We start from the raw sequence: 19,901 nt of genomic DNA, 5'->3' as shown, positions 1-19,901 counted from the left end.
GAGAGGAGGAGGAGATAAGATCACTATAATGCAACTGTTCACCTCTGAGGAACGGATATGTCTTCTAACGGAAGAAGTAACAAATTCATTTAATGGGATCTCTTAACTCTACTAGATTAACAGTAATTTTAAGGATTATTAACCATAGCATTTTCCTTTAGCAGTGTTGGCTAAAGTTCCCTGTTGTATTATTATATCATCTGAACTTCAAATAATGAGGAATGCTTAAAGTGAAGTTGATTTATTTTGTACTGCAAACTGGAAGTGAAATGCTAAAATGAACACAAGTAAATCCAGTCCCAGTTTAAAATATTAATGGAAATCTAAGTTCTCATTTTTTGGTTAAAAAAAATCAAGGCCAATCTGAAGTAGATTTCTTACCTGTTTGTAGGCATAAAATTCTTTGTGTGCTTGATGTCTTAGCCTAAAAGACAAATGAGCAATGTGATATTGAGGTTTCGAATATAACGATTTGATAAAAAGATCTTAAACAGATTTTTGATATTAATTTACATCATTTATGGTTTAAAATCCAAAATCTTTATCCTGAAAAACACCCAAATGACATATCTGTTACCATGTTATGAGAAAGTAGCCAAAGAACCATAAAATGTTATGTTATCCAAATGTTAAGTTCAAGTGAAATCTCATTAAAACAAAATCTTAATACAACAAATATTTAAATGAAGAAGCTTCAATTCTATTTATATTGGTGACAGTCCACTTGTTTTAGTATTTAATAGATCACATTTTTTCTTAATTTAAAAAATTTAAGTGTAACATCCATCTAATAATGTAAAGAAACCTTAAGAATACAGTTAAATGTGGGGCACCTGGGTGGCTCTGTTGGGTAAGCATCTGCTTTCGGCTCAGGTCATGATCCCAGAATGCTGGGATGGAGCCCTGCATCTGTCTCCCTGCTCAGCGGGGAGTCTGCTTCTCCCTCTGCCCCTCCCCCCTGCTCCCTGTTCATGCTTGCTCTCACTGGCTCGCTCTCTCTCGCTCTCACTTTCTCTAAGAAATAAATTTTAAAAATCTAAAAAAAATTAAAAAAATACAGCTAAATGTTAAAAAAATATATATATATATGTACATACACACACACACACACAAGTGTAACATCACACAGATCAAGATATAGAACATTTCCAGGACCCCTGAAATGACTATCAATATCTACCCCTAAGAGGTACTCACTATCCTGATTCCTATCATTATAGATTAACTGTGCTTGTTTTGAACTTCACTTAAATGTATCATGTGATATATGCTTTTTGTGTTGGCTTCTTTCAGCTAACAATTACTTGTGAAATTCATCCACATGGTTGCAGTAATTCTTTTTGACTGATATATAGTGTTCCACTGTATGAATATAAGACTATCCATTACACTGTTGATGAATATTTAGGTTACTTCCAGTTTGGGGCTATTATAAAGAAAGCTGCTACATAAATTCTACGTCTTTTAGTGGACATATAGATTTAATTCTGTTGAGTATATACCTAGGAGTAGAACTGCTAGTCAAAATGCTTGTACTGATTTCTATTCCTAGATGTAATGCACTAGAGCTCTTGCTGTTTCACATCTTTGCCACTACTTGGTAGGATCAGTTAAAAAAAATTTAGCCAATCTGTTAAGTATTCAGTCGTATCTCATTTCAGCTTTAATTTGCATTTCACATTTGATGTTCAGCACCCTCAGCACCCTTTTGTAAGCTTATTGTCCATTTGGATAACTTCCTTTATAAAATGCCTGTTTGATGGGGCACCTGGGTGGCTCAGTCAGTTAAGCGTCTGCCTTTGCCTTGGGTCATGATCGCAGGGTCCTGGGATCAAGCCCCACATTGGGCTCCCTGCTCTGTGGGAGGCCTGCTTCTCCCTCTCCCACTCCCCCTGCTTGTGTTCCCTCTCTCGATGTGTCTGTCAAATAAATAAAATCTTTAAAAAAAAAATAAGAAAAAATGCCTGTTTGAGTCTTTAAAAAATGAGTTACCTTTTTCTTATTGATTTGTAGGAGTTCTTTATATATTTCAGACGCAAGTCCTCTCTTGGGTCTATGTACTGCAATTATCTCCCACTCTATGGCTTGTGTTTTCATTCTCTTGATGGTATCTTTTTTTTTTTTTTTTAAAGATTTTATTTATTTATTTGACAGAGAGAGACACAGCGAGAGAGGGAATACAAGCAGGGGGAATGGGAGAGGGAGAAGCAGGCTTCCCGCGGAGCAGGGAGCCCGACGCGGGGCTTGATCCCAGGACCCTGGGATCATGACCTGAGCCGAAGGCAGATGCTTAACGACTGAGCCACCCAGGAGCCCCTTGATGGTATCTTTTGATGAACAGAAGCTTTTAATTTAAATTAAGTCCAATTTATAAACTCTTCCCAATAATGTCAAGTTCTTTTTGCATCCAGTTAAAGAAATCTTTGCCTACACCCCGATCAGGAAGATATTCTCTTGTGTGTATTGTGAAAACAATTTGTTATTTTACCTGTTACATTTAGGTATCCAGCCAAAATTACTTATGATCCATCTGAAATTAGTCTTTATATATGATGTGAGGAAGGGGTCAAGATTCTTTCTATCCACATGCAGATTTTCATTTGATTCATTTATTCAAAAGACCCTATTTTCCCTATTGCATGGCAGTGGCACATCTGTCATAAGTCAGATCCAATATGTGGGTCTGTTTCTAGAGTTCTGTTCTATTCCATTGGTCTATTTGCCTATTCCTGTATACTTGGTTGAATAGTCTAAAAACTTTATGTCTGCTGGAACCTCAGAATGCAACCCTATTTGGAAATAGAGACTTTGTAGATTATTTAGTTAAAATGAGGTCATATTAAATCCAATATGACTGGTGTAGAAGAAGGCCAGGTGAAGACAGAAACAGACTGAAATCATGCAGGTACAAGCCAAAGAACATCAAAGATTTCTGGTAACTACCAGGAACTAGGGAAGAGGCAAGGATTCTCCCCTAGAGCCTTCAGAAGGAGCATGGACCTGCTGACACCTTGATTTCAAACTTCTAACCTCCAGAACTGTGAGATTAGGGTTCTGTTATTTTTAAGCCACTTGGTTTGTGGTACTTTGTTATAGCAGCCCTGGGAAATGAATGCACCTGATGTCATTACCACATTATTTTTTTTTAAGATTTTATTTATTTATGAGAGAGAGCGAGCACAAGGAGGGGGAGTGGCAGGCAGAGGGGGAATGGCAGGCAGAGAGGGAGAAGCAGGCTCCCCACTGAGCAAGGAGTCCAATGCAGGACTTGATCCCAGGACCCTGGGATCACGACCTGAGCTGAAGGCAGACGCGTTATGACTGAGCCACCCAAGCAGCCCCACATTAGTTTTTTCTCTTAACTTTTATCTGAAATAATTTCTCAGAATAGCTGCAAAAAGAAAAGCTGCAAAAAGTAGAGTTCACATAAATTTCCTCTCAGATTTACCAATGTTCACATCTTACAAAACCATTGTACAGTGATCAAACCCAGGAAATTAACACTGATATTATTAATATTGTCATAATATTAAACATTGTTTGAATTTCACTTTTTTTTCATTATTGTCCTTTTCCTGTTCTATTATCCAATCCAAGATCCTACCTTGCATCTATTTATGTCTCCTTAGCCTCTTCCAATCTCTGACAATTCTTTAGTTTTCCCTTGACTTTCAATTTGACACATTAACCAATGATCATTAGGTTATGGAGGTGTCTACCAGGTCTCTCCACTGTAAAAGGTACTATTTCCCTCTTTGTGACTGATCAATATCTTGGGGAAGAGATGTTGAAACTATGCAAACACCTGTTTTTTTCTCAAACTTTTGCCCACTGATTTTAGCACCCATCTTGCTTGCAACAATTACTGTAGTGGCTACATGGTGGTGGTTTTGTAGTTTTCTAATTCCTTGTACATTAATTGGAATTCTTCTGTATGGAAGAGTTGTCCGTTCTTATTTATTTATATCAGTATTAATTTGTGGATATTTTAGTCTATGGGTTATAATTCAGTATGATCATTTGTTTTGTTGCTCAAACTGATTTAGGGTTGGCCTTCAGAAGCTCCATCACGTTGACGCCTGTGTCCTTTCAATATGCCCTCATCCTTTTCCATGCACATCCTTGCTTACTGGCACCAAAAGGTGTTCCAGGCTCATCTTGTATTTCCTATGCCCCAGTTGTGGAATTAACCACTTTTTCAAAAGAATCTTGGTTCCTTTTATTGGAGAAGAGTATTTAGAAACCAAATTCTGGGTGCTAGGTGAATAGCACTTTGTTTTAAATACTGGGGCTTTGTAACAAGTATGGGTCTGGCAGTATTAAGTCCTCAAGCTCTGCTCTTAACTACTGTCTTGGCTATTCTTTTTTTTTTAAAGACACATTTATTCAGCATCATGATCAGACTATTACATTTAGCAATCAAGAGCATGGCTGCAAAAAAAAAATCTACATTAAAACCCTTTGTTGGAATGCTTTACACTTTCCACAGAACAGAAACAAAAATAACCTGTTATACAATTAGTCACAAATATAGTCCTCGAGTTTTTTGCCCATACACATGAGTATTGTCTAAAACAGGTCTTCTTTGTAGCAGCTCGGCCCTGCCACCACTGTGCTTGGCTGAGTTCACAAATCTGTTGTAACCTATAGCTTCCCTGTCACTTCTCTGGCTCTCCTCTCCTGCTAAGCTTTGTTTCCTGGCAGTGATTAAAACCTTCTGCCACTGCCGTAGCTACTGCTGCTGCTGGAACCACCACAGCCACCTTGGTTTCGTGGTTTGGCAAAGTACTGGCCTCCACCACCACAGGGGCCAGAGCTTCTGCCTCCAAAATTTCCTCCTTTCATGGGTCCAAAATTTGAGGATTGACTGTTGTAATTGCCAAAATCATTATAGCTTCTGCCACCCCCAAAGTTGCTTCCATCATTACCAAATCAGTTACAGCCATCCCCACTGCCACGATATCCATCACCACCTCGAATGCCACCAAAGCCACCTCGACCACTGAAGTTCCCTCCATGACCAAAGTTGTCATTCCCACCAAAACCACCTCCACGACCACCACCAAAGTTTCCAGAACCACTTTGACCTCTTTGGCTGGATGAAGCACAAGCCATCTCTTGCTTAGATAGGGCTTTCCTTACTTCACAGTTGTGGCCATTCACAGTATGGTATTTTTGAATGACAGTCTTGTCTACAGAGTCATGGTCATCAAATGTTACAAAAGCAAAACCTCTCTTTTTGCCACTGCCTCGGTCAGTCATGATTTCGATCACTTCAATTTTCCCATACTGTTCAAAATAATCTCTTAGATGATGTTCGTCAGTATCTTCTTTAATGCCACCAACAAAAATCTTTCCGCAGCTGTTCAGGCTCTTTGGGAGACTCTGACTTAGACATGATGGCGGTGGGAGGGGAGACTTTAACAATGCTTACTCGGCAGCGTCCACGGGCATAAAAGCTATCTTGGCTATTCTTTTTTTTTTTTTAAAGATTTTATTTATTTATTTGACAGAGAGAGACACAGCGAGAGAGGGAACACCAGCAGGGGGAGTGGGAGAGGGAGAAGCAGGCTTCCCGCCAAGCAGGAAGCCCGATGCGGGGCTCGATCCCAGGACCCTGGGATCATGACCTGAGCCGAAGGCAGACACTTAACGACTGAGCCACCCAGGCGCCCCAAGTCTTGGCTATTCTTGATCCTCTGCACTTCCATATAAATTTTATGAGGTAGTCACTTTCCACAAAAAATCTGTTGGGATTTTAACTGAGGTTGTATATAGAATTTATAGATCAATTGTGAAAGAACTGACATCTTTGCAAGACAAAGTTTCCAACCTATGAACGTAGTATATTCCTCTATTTATTAGATCTTCTTTCTTTCTACACATTTCTATGTAGGACATGTAATTTTCTGTATTTTTGATTACAACATCCTAGTAGTTGTGAAGTGGTATCTCATAGTGGTTTTAATTTGCATTTCCTTTATGATCAATGATGTTGAACTTCTTTTCATGTACTTGCTGGCCATTCATATATCCTTTTTGGGGAAACGGCTATTTATTCAAGTCCTTTGTCTATTTTAAAATTCAGTTGTCTTTTTGTCATTGAATTGTAAGAATTTTAAAAAAATATATTCTGCTTATTAAATCCTTATCAGATATATGAATTAGAGGGGCGCCTGGGTGGCTTAGTCGGTTAAGTGTCTGACTTCGGCTCAGGTCATGATCCCACTCCCCCTATTTGTGTTCCCTCTCTTGCTGTGTCTCTCTCTGTCAAATAAATAAATAAAATCTTAAAAAAAAAAAAAAAAGCTTTTCCTAAAAGCTGTAATTAGCTAAAGTGTTTATTACTCTGAGAAAGACCTAAAAAATCATACCCAGCCAGCATATCTATGAGAGATAAGAAGTGATTACATTTTGTGAGAGCTTCAGAAAAGATTCACTTTCTATGAAGAACGTAAATTCACTTGTCAGAATATTGGAAATACACACTAAATTAGTTTGAATTTGACCATCAGTGAGTGGTCACTGGAGGAAACAATTAATTATTGCTGAAAGATATCTGATGATGGTATTTATCTCAACCATAATCACATACTATGCAAATACTAAAAATTGTTAGAAGTATAGTTGTTTAATAAAACCCAGCTTTCTACCCTTTTACTCATAAAACTCTTTGAACAATATAGTATACGAATTTTTGTAGTCTGAGTTTTGGCTTTGAATATTAGATCCTACTTAAAAACTTAAAAGAGGAAGATGCTTGCTTAAACAATTGTAAGTAAGTCAACTGTGAATCTTTACTGGCCAAATCCATTACTCCTTCAAGTAAGGTGTCACTTGTCTGTACATGTGCTGTAGACCTTGTGGAATAGTTTTTTTTTTAAGTTTTTATTTATTTGAGAGAGAGAGGGAGAGGCATGAGTGGTAGGGAGGGGCAGGAGGAGAGGGAGAAGCAGACTCCCCGCTGAGCAGGGAGCCCAATGCAGGACTCGATCCCAGGACCCTGGGATCATAACCCAAGCCAAAGGCAGACACACAACCGACTGAGCCACCCAGGTGCCCTGAATATTTAGAGTTTTATGTAGATAATCAATAACCTGAACACCTGACCAAAGCAGCTTAAAATCTTAAGAGACCACAAGAACCTGTTTAAAGGCTCAGATCTTGTTGCAGCTCTTGATCAAGAGCTCATGAGTTTGAGCCCCACACTGGGTGTAGAGATTATTTGAATAATAAATAAACAAACTTTAAAAAAAAAGAAAATTTGCTAATTATCGTACTTACACAATTTTTTAACATAAGGGCAGAAAGCTGATTTATAATTGATTGTTTAACATATTCTGAAGTAACATAGAATGAAAATTGATTACCTAATCAAGTAGCAACAGAAGAGTAAACTAAGGATGAAGACAAATATAGCAGTGCCAAAAACCACAATATATATGTTGAGAGGCAGATTCTGGAATCCAATATTAGGCATCCTGAAGTTGTAATGTGGGAAATCCGAGCTCATGGATGAACTGTGGGGGAAGAATGGAAAAAAATTAGGTTATAAAGACTAAGAACCAAGATAGCATTATCTTTGTATGTATACAAGGCAACAATTTTATTAAGACTTGACCCCATTTGAAACAAATACGATAAAGAGTTAATATTCTTGCCATTCATTCATTTATCATGCCACAAATATTTACTGAGTACTTGCTATGTACCTGGCACTATTCTAGAAGCTTGAGATCCTACCTAAAAAACTTTTACAAATTACATTCATTCATAAAAAGGCATTTCACTGGGACACCTGGGTGGCTCAGTTGGTTAAGTGTCTGCTTTTGGCTCAGGTCATGATCTCAGGGTCCTGGGATTGAGTCCCGCACTGGGCTATTTGCTCAGCGGGGAGCCTGCTTCTCCCTCTGCCTGCCACTCCCCCCTTCTTGTGCTCTCTCTCTCTCTGACAAATAAAATCTTAAAAAAAAAAAAAAAAGGGCACCTGGGTGGCTCAGTTGGTTAAGCGACTGCCTTCGGCTCAGGTCATGATCCCAGAGTCCTGGGAGTGAGTCCCGCATCGGGCTCCTGGCTCGGCGGGGAGCCTGCTTCTCTCTCTGACCCTATCCCCTCTCATGCTGTTTCTCTCTCTCTCTCTCTCTCTCTCTCAAATAAATAAATAAATAAAATCTTTAAAAAAAAAAAGAGGTATTTTGCTGAAATAATGCCAGGAATCAATAAACATATGAAAAAGTTCAACCTCAAACTGCTCAGGCTCTCCGCTCAGCTGGGAGTCTGCTTTTCCCCTCTCACTCTTCCTCTGTGCGTTCTCTCTCAAATAAATAAATAAAATCTTAAAAAAAAAAAAAGTAGCTGCATTAATAATGGTAAAATATTCTCACAAGGAGGTAATGATTAAATAATTATGTGGAATCATGTTACAGTATTATGAGGTCATGAAAATCTGTTTCAGTAAATTTTAATATCAAGGGCAAGATAAAGGTATGTGGGAGGGGCACCCGGGTGGTTCAGTGGGTTAAGTGCCTGGTTTTTTTTTTTTTAAGATTTTATTTATTTGACAGAGACAGACACAGCGAGCGAGGGAACACAAGTAGGGGGAGTGGGAGAGGGAGAAGCAGGCTCTCCGCTCAGCGGGGCTTGATCTCAGGACCCTGAGATCATGACCTGAGCCGAAGGCAGACGCTTAACGACTGAGCCACCCAGGCGCCCCAGTGCCTGGCTTTTGATTTCGGCTCAGATCGTAATCTCTGGGTCATGGGATTCAGCCCTGCATTGGGCTCCACACTTGGGGGGATGTCTGCTGGAGATTCTCTCCCTCTCCCTCTCTCTCAAATAAATAAATCTTTTTTAAAAAAGATTTTATTTATTTATTTGTCAGAGAGAGAGAGCGCACAAGCAGGGGGAGCAGTAGGCAGAGGGGGAAGCAGGCTCCCCGCTGAGCAAGGAGCCCGATGTGGGACTTGATCCCAGGACCCTGGGATCATGACCTGAGCTGAGCTGAAATCAAGAGTTAGCACTTAACCGAGTTACCCAGGTGCCCTATGACTTATTTTTTTAATTAATTTTTTTAAAAAGATTTTATTAATTTATTTGACAGAGAGAGCAAGAGAGCACAAGCAGGGGGAACAGTGGAGGGAGAGGGAGAAGCAGACTCCCCGCCGAGCAAGGAGCCGGATGTGGGGCTCGATCCCAGGACCCTGCGATCATGACCTGAGCTGAAAGCAGATGCTTAACCATCTGAGCCTCCCAGGTGCTCTTTTTTAAATTATTTTTATTAACATATAATGTATTATTTGTTTCAGGGGTACAGGTCTGTGATTCATCAGTCTTACACAATTCACAGCACTTACCATAGCACATACCCTCCCCAATGTCCATCACCCAGCCACCCCATCCCTCCCACTCCCCTCCTCCACTCCAGCAACGCTCAGTTTGTTTCCTGAGATTAAGAGTCTCTTATGGTTTGTCTCCCTCTCTGGTTTTGTCTTGTTTCATTTTTTCCTCTCTTCCCCTATGATCCTCTGTCTTGTTTCTCAAATTCTACATATCAGTGAGATCATATGATAATGGTCTTTCTCTGATTGACTTATTTCACTTAGCATAATACCCTCTAGCTCCATACACATCGTTGCAAACGGCAAGATTTCATTTTTTGATGGCTGCATAATATTCCATTGTATATATATACATCTTCTTTATCCATTCATCTGTTGATGGACATCTAGGCTCTTTCCGTAGTTTGGCTATTGTGGACATTGCTGCTATAAACATTGGGGTGCACGTGCCCCTTCGGATCACTACATTTGTATCTTTGCCCCAAGACTTATTACTTTTACTTATTAATTTCCAGCTTCTAATAACTTATACCAGGAAGTCAACAGCTGCAAAGGACAACTTCATCCCATGGAACTCTTCTCTGAGAACTTCCAAACATAAATAATGGGTAATATTTAGTTTTGAACCTTTAGCCATTTTCTGCAAGTGTTTTTTTACTCAGATACATAATTTCCTTTTTCCTACACTCAGATCATCTTGGAGGGGAAGGAAGGAGTTAAGGAATACTTCATTGAATATATCTAGCACGTACATTAGAGAACTGTAAAAAAATTATAGCTGCACTAAACTTAACTCAATCTCCACATTGCTGAGAGGGCCTCACTTGATGACCCTTGCTACAGTCAAGAATTAGATGGCTGTCCTTCAATCCCTTAGAAATATCCTTCACCAGACAAACTAGGCTTGGTAAAAGAACTCTCACCTTAGGAAATAAGAGATTAAACATCCATCCTGTAAGGGCTAATAGAGAGGAAATACGCAAACAGAAAGTGGTGTCATAGAAAAAGGGACAGGTTTGCAGTCAGCAACTCTGGATATTGTTCCCAGGGTATCAACTAGCTATACATCAGTAATTGGTCCATCTATACCTTAATTTTCTCATCTTTCAAGTGGAACAATGCCTATTCTATGGACTTCGATGGATTCCTGGAAAGATAAAATAAGACCACAGATACTGAAGTGTCTGAAAACTCTAAGAGGACAAAATACTAAGGTTTTAGTGTATTTGTGTGTGTGTGAGCACATTTTGGCAGGGACAAGGAGGAGGGGTGACATTAAGTAAAAGAACATAAAAGAAGCCCTGACAAAGATCAAGTCTCTGGAAAGGATTTCACCAACCAAGTGCTCCTTTCTCAGGGAGCTCCTTGCACACGCTGCTAAGCTTTGTGTCAAGTGGCCTGCCAACCTGGTCCCAGAGGCAGAAACGGGAAACTTATTTTGGCTAAAAGCAGCCATCAATATAGGCCAGCAGGAAGTGTGTCAGTGGTGTGAGAATGTTGCCCTGCAGGAGTCCTTGCACTGGGTGGCATCACCAACAAACCTGAGGAATTCTGAACAGGTACACAGACATGTAGAGTATCAAAGGTAGCACTGTCATTAGAGGGAAGAGACATCTACCTCGGTGCTCCTGAGACCTGGCTGCTGAGATTTTTCTATGAGTTCTCCCTTCTAGGCAGGGCCTTACAACCTATTACCAGAGGGGTGGGGTTGGCAGAGGATAGCTGATGCAGAATACATTTTAGGAATTTTCTCCTATTCTTTTGATAATTTAATTGCTTAGCTACAATTGAAATGTTGACCCAATAGTCTAAACAGATGGTGTATTATTCCAAGATGTTAATACTAGTCTAGTGACACTTTAGTTTTATAATATTTTCATCATAGTATCTTTTCAGCATGAGTATTAATCTTTTAAAATAAGGTCATTTTTAAAAAGAGAGCCACTGGGGCACCTGGATGGCTCAGATGGTTAAACATCTGCCTTTGGCTCAGGTCATGGTCCCGGGGTCCTGGGATCGAGCCCCACATCGGGCTCCTGGCTCAGCAGGGAGCCTGCTTCTGCCTCTTCCCCCTGCTCATGCTCTCTGTCTCAAATGAATAAATAAAATCTTTAAAAAAAGATAAAAAGAGAGCCATGATTGGGGTGCCTGGGTGACTCAGTCGGTTAAGCAGCTGACTCTTGATTTTGGCTCAGGTCATGATCTCAGGGTTGGGTATATCAGGCCCCATGTCAGGCTCTGTGTGCAGCAGGGGTCTGCTTAAGAGTCTCTCCCTCTGCCTCCCCCCCATATGTTCTCTAAAGTAAATGAATAAATCTTAAAAAAAAATAAAAAGAGATCCACTATTATCATCCTAGTAATAAGCATACTTTGTTATTTAGGTATTACAAATGTAAAAATTATTTAGGAACGGCTCCTTGTGGGAGTGAAGAGGAGAAATAGAACACACAGTGTACTGCTGGATCTTGGCATTTCTGATTTCATTTGCATGAAAATCTTTTCCCTCTTTATGAAATTCATAGCTCCTGATATCTCTAGTCTCAGTCTAAATTTCAAATCATCTAATCAGGTTATTTAAAAAAGAAAAGAGGGGTGCCTGGGTGGTTCAGTTGGTTAAGCATCTGCCTTCGGCTCGGTTCATGACCCCAGGTTCCTGGGATTGAGCCCTGCATTGGGCTCCCTGCTCAGGAGGGAGCCTGCTTCTTCCTGTCCCGGTCCCCTGCCAGTGCGTATGCTCTCTGTTGAATAAATAAAATCTTAAAAAAAAAAATAAAATTAAAAATTAAAAAAGAAAAGAAAGAGGTGGGAAGATCTGAGTATTTTATGGGCAGTGGGATTTTCCACCAATATAGAAAAGGGACAGAGTATGAGATTTGGCTGCAGAGAGGTCATGAGTTTAACACAATGCACCACAGCCAGAAAGGCTACAGCCGTGTTTCTTGAAGTGTGTTTGGTAGCCACATTCTTCCTAGGCCAGTTCCTGTTCCCTGGACAATACCACACCATCTTCCCAGTAATTAGCATTCTACTTTTGCTTTAAAAATGCTCAGAAAAAACGGTATGGAGGTTCAAGAAGTTAAAAATAGAGCTACCCTATGACCCAGCAATTGCACTACTAGGTATTTACTCCAAAGATTCAAAGGTAGTGATCTGAAGGGGCACCTGCACCCCAATGTTCACAATAGCCAAACTGTGGAAAGAGCTGAGATGTCCATTGACAGATGAATGGATAAAAAAGATATGGTATGTATATATAACGGAATATAACTCAGCTATCAGAAAGGATGAATACTTACCATTTATACTGATGTGGATGGAACTGAAGGGTATTATGCTGAGTGAAATAAGTCAATCAGAGAAAGACAATTATCACATGGTTTCACTCATATGTGGAATATGAGAAACAGCGCAGAGGATCATAGGGGGAAGGGAGGGAAAACTGAATGGGAAGTCATCAGAGAGGAAGAAGAACCATGAGAGATTCTTAACTACAGGAAACAAACTGAGGGTTGCTGGAGGGGAGGTGGGTGGGGGGATAGGGTAATTGGGTGATGGGCATTAAGGAGGGCATGTGATGCGATGAGCACTGGGTGTTATATGCAACTGATGAGTTACTGAACGCTACATCTGAAACTAATGATGTACTATATGTTGGCTAATTATATTTAAATTAAAAAATGCTCAGAAAAAGAGACACCAATAATTAGATTGCTGTATTTTACAATTTATGGTTCACAAACCATTAAAAAAAAACCCACATACTTGTGTCTTATAATATAGATGTCCAAGAAAAACTTAAGAAAAATTATTTTAGGCTTTTAAAATCTTTTTTTTTTTTTTTTGAAAAATGAGACATAATTTACTTAAAAAAATGCACCCACATTGTGTGTACAGGTCAAAGAGTTTGGACAAATGAATACACCCATGTTACCACAACCCTAATCAAGACACAGAACATTTCCATTTACCCAGAAAGTTCCCTTGCGCCCCTGTGCAGTTAATCGCCACTCCCAACCACTGATCTGATTTCTATCAGTACAGATTAATTTTCCTTAATCTAGAATTTCATAGTTAAATGGAATCACACTGTATGTACTCCTTTATGTTCAGCTTCTAGTCACTCAGTAGGTCCTTGAAAGACTCTTTTTTTTAAAAGTATTTATTTATTTTAGAGAATGAGCATGAGTGGGGGGAGGGGCAGAGAGAGAGGGAGAGAGAGAAGCTCTAGCAGACTCTATGTTGAGCATGGAGCCTGACATGGGGCCCGATCTCACGACCCTGAGATCACGACTTGAGCTGAAACCAAAAGTCAGATGCTCAACTGACTGAGCCACCCAGGTGCCCCTAAAAGACTCATAACAAATAGTTATAGAAAATACTTCACATTATATTCCCAGTTTGCTCTAATTATATTATCTACAATTATAGTCTCTTAAAGATTAACTCCATCTTTGAATATATCAATTTTATGGTTAATCCCTTGATACTTCTTTCTATACAGAATTCCTGGTTATCCTTTTAAGTTGTTTAATTGATTTCATGGAAGAAATTTTTATCATGTCCTTTATATAGGTGTTCCTTTCCATTTTTTAAGTCTTCAGTTGAGCACTTTCTTTCTACCTATTATTTTTTAAGTCTTCAGCAAAAGAAACATAAACCTTGATTCACTCACCATGTTTTGTCCTGATCAAATTCTAAGAGAAAATAAGAACTCGGAGGTACTCAGGAGTGAAACAGTGAAGCTCCTTTTATGGTGAGGCATCTGCTGACATGGGCAAGTCTCCAGGGGCTAGGAGAACAGAAGTCCTAGCTCAGAACCTAGCCCAGGTGGGCTCCTTCATCAAGCCAGGGGGAATACAAAGGAAGTGGATATGCACAGAATTTTTTCTTTCACTGCTGTTCTTTGATTATTTTCAACTTTTATTTCCATAGAATCATGAAAAAAAAAAACAAAACCCTGTGCATCTATGGTCCTATACATCTATCTGTTGGTGGGAAACAGTATGACTAATGCACACATAACACAATCAACACCTGGGACTGCTTAAACATTTTTGTTCATTTATTTTGCTGCTTTTATTTCATTTCCTATTTCAAAAGTATCTTTTCCCCTCAAGTACATTCTGAGAATTCTCATCAACTCATCCTCTGTTTTTGTATCTCTGGAGTTATTTCCCTCTTTCTTAGAACTTTATGCTTTACTTTGTTAATACTTGGTACAATTTCTCTAGTCTTTGGATCTCTAAATACATGACTTCTGCTCTTGATACATTATTTTCACAATGCTGCTTGCATATGTTTGCAGCCTGTATACTACAATTTCTTTTTTCATTGTAATCCTCTACATCTTTTAAGTTGATGTATTTACTCTAGGAGGGAGTCCACATAGAACACAACAAGCAAGAGGCCTGACCAGACAAGCTTCATCTCCTTCCCTGGTTAGTAGCATTTACTAGTAGAGGTTGTTGGTCACATTATGTCAAACACAGGAGTTAAGATGGTGGAGTTACAGTAGGGGGACCCTGAGCTTGCCTGGTCCCTCAAACATAGGTAGATCAAAATCAAATCATTTTGAACAACTATGAAATCAATCTGAGGATTAAGAAAACAATCTGCATGACTGGAGGGAGAGAGCATGGCAGATGTGAGGTTCAGAGCTGTGAACTGGGGGAGAGAAAAGCCGCAGTGCCGTGAAGGGGAGGGACCCCTTTTCACAGAGCAAAGTTGGGGAGAAAAGAGAGAGCAGGAGAGAGAGCAGTGCACAGGGTTCGCACAATACACTGTGGTGAGGGGATCCCCTGGGTCACACTGGGAGAGATTACTCCCCTTCCTGGAGTACATTTGGAAGAGGGTACTTTGCCTCTCCAAGGACAAAAGGACTGCCGGGAGCCATTGAGTGACCGTTCAACAGCACAAGACAGAGGTGCAGGCAGAGAGCAGATAACCTGGTTGCAGTTTTTCCGCTGCATGTCACAATAGACTCCAGCCACCAAGTGCAGCCCTGTGACTGCTTTTCTGGGACAGAACAGTGCCCGGTGCACAGTGAAGCCCTCCTCAGGAGGAAGGGATCAGGTCCATGCTTTGCTGTGCCCTTTAGGATTTGGAGTTTTTCTTTCTTCTTCCTTCTTTTTAATGTAGGCTCCACACCCAGCACGGAGCCCAAGGTGGGGCTTGAACTCATGACCCTGAAATCAAGATCTGAGCCAAGATTAAGAGTCAGATGCTTAAACGATTGAGCCACCCAGGTGCCCCAGATTTGGAATTTTGAATCCCAGCCAGTCACCAGAGGTAAAACAGAACTGTGGTGCTGGGCATGCCAATGGCCGGGCACAGACAGATTAAGGGCAGGGATCTGACAAAAGCCTGGGACACAGGAGAGGAGACTGCTTTTCTGTGAGGGCCTCCTGAATGGGGGTGGAGGGGGGGCAGCAAATTCCCTTTCACTCCCCGGGAGGAGAGGGCTGGGGTGATGATGTCATCTTCCACCACTCCCCACATCCCAGCACAGTTAGACTTTAGAGAGAAACATAGCACCTCCAATGGAGGCTGGAGTTGATTTCACCAAACCTTGTCCCCCTGCACCCCACAAGGGCATCTTTACAAGGGCAGGTCTGATTGTGAGCCAGCACAGCAGACCTCTCCCTCAGACCAACACAGGCCCCTTGCACGTAGCAATTCTACCCATCACAGAGTGTTCAAAAAGCGTCAGCCTCAGTTCTGGTGGAAATAGGACCAGGCTTTTTTTTTTTTTCAATTTTATTTTTTATATTTTTATTTTGTTTTTTTCTTCTTTTTCTTCCTTTTTTGTTTAGCATCAGGCTTATAGGTTTTTGTTTGTTTGTTGGATTGTTTGTTTCCTTTTCTTGGATCAGGCTTTTTTTTTTTTTCTATTTCTTTTCTTTTTTCCTTATTATTCTTTGGAATCAGGCTTATAGTTTTTTGTTTGTCTGTTTGTTTGCTTTCTTGTTCCTTTTCTCCAGTTAGGGCTTTTTTCCTTTTTCAGGTTTATATTAATAAACAAATCAAAGTACATCTAGTTAAAGGTCCAAACACCCCCCACCTCATCACCCCACCCCCCGCCAAACAAGGAGGAACTCTGCAGAGGACTGATCTGTGGGAAAGAGCAGCCAAAACAGAACAGCAGAGCGCACTGGAAACACTTCCTGAAGTGCCAGCCCCTGAACAGTACATGACCTCTTCTTAATATGGTATTACTCTGAGGAGCAGGAAACATATCAAGCTTTCATAATACACAAAAGACAGAAACCTAGACATATGACAAGACTAGGGAATTCTCCCCAAAAGAAAGATCAGGAAGAAATCACAGCCAGGGATTTGCTCAAAACAGATATAAACAATATATCTGAACAAGAATTTAGAACAATAGTCACGGGGCGCCTGGGTGGCTCAGTCGATTGGGCGTCTGCCTTCGGCTCAGGTCATGATCCCAGAGTTCTGGGATCGAGTCCCGCATCGGGCTCCTTGCTCAGTGGGGAGTCTGCTTCTCCCTCTCTCTCTGCCTGCTGCTCTGCCTACTTGTGCTATCTCTCTGTCAAAAAAAAAAAAAAAAAAAAAAATCTTAAAAAAAAAAGAACAATAGTCATAAGAATACTAGCTGGGCTTGAAGAAGAAGGAAGACACCAGAGAAACCCTGGCTGCACAGATAAAAGACCCTAAAAAGTAGTCAGGCCGAAATGAAAAATGTTATAACTGATATGCAAAACCAAATGAATTATCACAATGAGGATGGAAGAAGCAGAGGATTGACAGGTGATATAGAAGATAAAATTATGGAAAATAACGAAGCTGAAAAGAAGAGGGAAAGAAAATTATTAGATCACAAATGTAGACTTAGTTAACTCAGTAATTCTGCAAAGTGCAATAATATCTGTATCACAGGAGTCCCAGAAGAAGAGAGCGGGGAAAAAGGGGCAGGTTTATTTGAAAAAATATTAGCTGAGTACTTCCTTAATCTGGGGAAGGACACAGGCATTCAAGGCCAAGAGGCATAGAGAACTCCTCTCAAAATCAACAAAAACAGGTCAACACCAAGACATGTCATAGCAAAACTTGCAAAATACAAAGTTGAAGAGAATTCTGAAAGCAGCTAGAGCAAATATCCTTAACCTACGAGGGCAGACACATAAGGTTAGCAGCAGACATGTCCACAAAAACTTGGCAGGCCAGAAAGGGGTGACGTGATATATTCAACGTGCTAAATGGGAAAAATATGCAGTCAAGAATACTTTATCCAGCAAGGCTGTCATTCAGAATACAAGGAGAAATAAAGAGTTTCCAAGACAAGCAAAAACTAAAGGAGTTCGTGACCACTAAACCAGCCCTGCAAGAAATAGTAAGGGGGAATCTTTGAGTGGGGAAAAAAAAACAAAAGACCAAAAGCAACAAAGACTAGAAAGGAACAGAGAACATCACCACGAACATCAACTTTACACAAAACACAATGGCACTAAAATCCTATCTTTCAATAATCACTCTGAATGTAAATGGAGTCAGTGCTCCAATCAAAAGACACAGTGTATCAGAATGGATTAAAAAACAAGACCCATCAATATGCTGTTTACAAGAGACTCAATTTAGACCCAAAGACATCTGCACATTGAAAGTGAGGGGGTGGAGAACCACCTATCATGCTAATGGATGACAAAAGAAAGCCAGAGTACCATACTTATATCAGACAAACTAGATTTTAAAACAAAAACTGTAACAAGAGATGAAGAAGGGCACTATATTATAATCAAGGGGTTTATCCAACAAGAAGATCTAACAAATATATATATTTGGGTGCTCCTATGTTGGGGGCATAAATATTTACATCAATTAGTAACAAACATAAACTCATTGATAATAATACAATAATGGTAGGGGACTTTAACACTCCACTTACAGCAATGGATGGATCATCTAAGCAGAAAATCAACAAGAAACAATGGCTTTGAATGACATACTTGGCCAGATAGATTTAACAGATATATTCAGAACACTTCATCTAAAGCAGCAGAATGAACATTCTTTTCGAGTGCACATGGAACATTCTCCAGAATAGATCACATACTGGGTCACAAATCAGCCCTCAACAGAACAGAAAGGTCAAGATCATACCAAGCATATTTTCAGACCACAACACTATCAAACCTGAAGTCAACCACAAGAAAAAATTTAGAAAGACCACAAACATATAGATGTTAAAGAACATCCTACTAAAGAATTAATGGGTTAACCAGAAAATTAAAAAAGAAATAAAAAAATACATGGAAGCAAATGAAAATACAACAGTCCAAGACCTTTGGGATGCAGCAAAGGTGGTCATAAGAGGAAAGTATATAGCAATACAGGCCTTCATCAAGAAGCAAGGAAAATGTCAAATACACAACCTAACCATATACCTAAAGTAGCTAGAAAAGGAACAGCAAATAAAACATATGGCCAGCAGACGAAGAGAAATAATAAAGATTAGAGCAGAAATAAATGATATAGAAACAAACAAAAAACCAGTAGAACAGATCAGTGAAACCAGGAGCTGGTTCTTTGAAAGAATTATACGCAAATAGGGCGCCTGGGTGGCTCAGTTGGTTAAGCGACTGCCTTCGGCTCAGGTCACGATCCTGGAGTCCCAGGATCGAGTCCGGCATCGGGCTCCCTGCTCAGCAGGAAGTCTGCTTCTCCCTCTGACCCTCCCCCCTCTCATGCTCTATCTCATTCTCTCTCTCAAATAAATAAATAAAATCTTAAAAAAAAAAAAAGAATTATACGCAAACAATGAATCATGGAACACTACATCAAAAACTCATGATGTACTGTATGATGACTAACATAACAATAATAAAAAAAGGAAAAATAATTTAAAAAAAGAAAATTGATAACCCCCCAGCCAGACTTATCAAAAAGGAAAGAAAAAGGTCCTAAATAAATAAAATCACGAATGAAAGAGGAGAGATCACAACCAACACCACATAAATACAAATAATCATAAGAATATTATGAGCAATTATATGCCAACAAATTGGGCAATCTGGAAGAAATGGACAAATTCCTAGAAACATACAAACTATGAAAACTGAAACAGGAAGAAATAGAAAATTTGAACAGACCTGTAATCAGCAAAGAAATTGAGTCAGTAATCAAAAATCTCCCAACAAACAAAAGTCCAGGGTCGGGTGGCTTCCCAGGAGAATTCTACCAGCCATTTAAAGAAGTGTTAATACCTATCCTTCTCAAATTATTCAAAAAAATAGAAATGGAATGAAAACTTCCAAACTCATTCTATGAGGCCAGCATTACCTTGATTCCAAAACCAGACAAAGACACCATCAAAAAGGAGAATTACTGGCCAATATCCCTGATGAACATGGATACAAAAATTCTCAACAAGATACTAGCAAATTGAATCCAACAGTACATTAAAAGAATTATTCACCATGATCCAGTAGGATTTATTCCTGGGCTGCAGGGATGGCTCAATATTCACAAATCAATCAATGTGATACACCACATTAATAAAAGGATAAGAACCATATGATTTTCTCAATAGATGCAGAAAAAGCA

General features: G+C 39.8%; 1 protein-coding gene across 8 annotated transcripts in view; it reads right to left on the bottom strand.

Annotated features, from left to right (window-relative positions):
- Positions 1-19,901, bottom strand: part of RNF24 (ring finger protein 24) — an 85,195-nt gene that overhangs the window by 23,809 nt on the left and 41,485 nt on the right. For 6 of the 8 annotated variants that reach the window (XM_035005921.1, XM_035005920.1, XM_035005919.1 and 3 more), the window contains 2 exons: positions 7,371-7,520; positions 382-424 (listed from right to left, as the gene is read on the bottom strand). In XM_035005921.1, coding sequence (XP_034861812.1) covers positions 382-424; positions 7,371-7,513 — 186 coding nt within the window. In that variant the 5' untranslated portion in view covers positions 7,514-7,520. Of the gene's footprint in view, positions 1-381; positions 425-7,370; positions 7,521-14,010; positions 16,098-19,901 lie in introns of those variants that run through there. The other 2 variants (XM_035005923.1, XM_035005925.1) reach the window with 2 other exon arrangements.

The sequence above is a fragment of the Mirounga leonina genome, unplaced genomic scaffold (genome assembly GCF_011800145.1).
Source record: "Mirounga leonina isolate KUSES-001 unplaced genomic scaffold, KU_Mleo_1.0 Mir_150, whole genome shotgun sequence".
Lineage (NCBI taxonomy): Eukaryota > Metazoa > Chordata > Mammalia > Carnivora > Phocidae > Mirounga > Mirounga leonina.
This window is presented reverse-complemented; position numbering and strand designations above follow the sequence as displayed.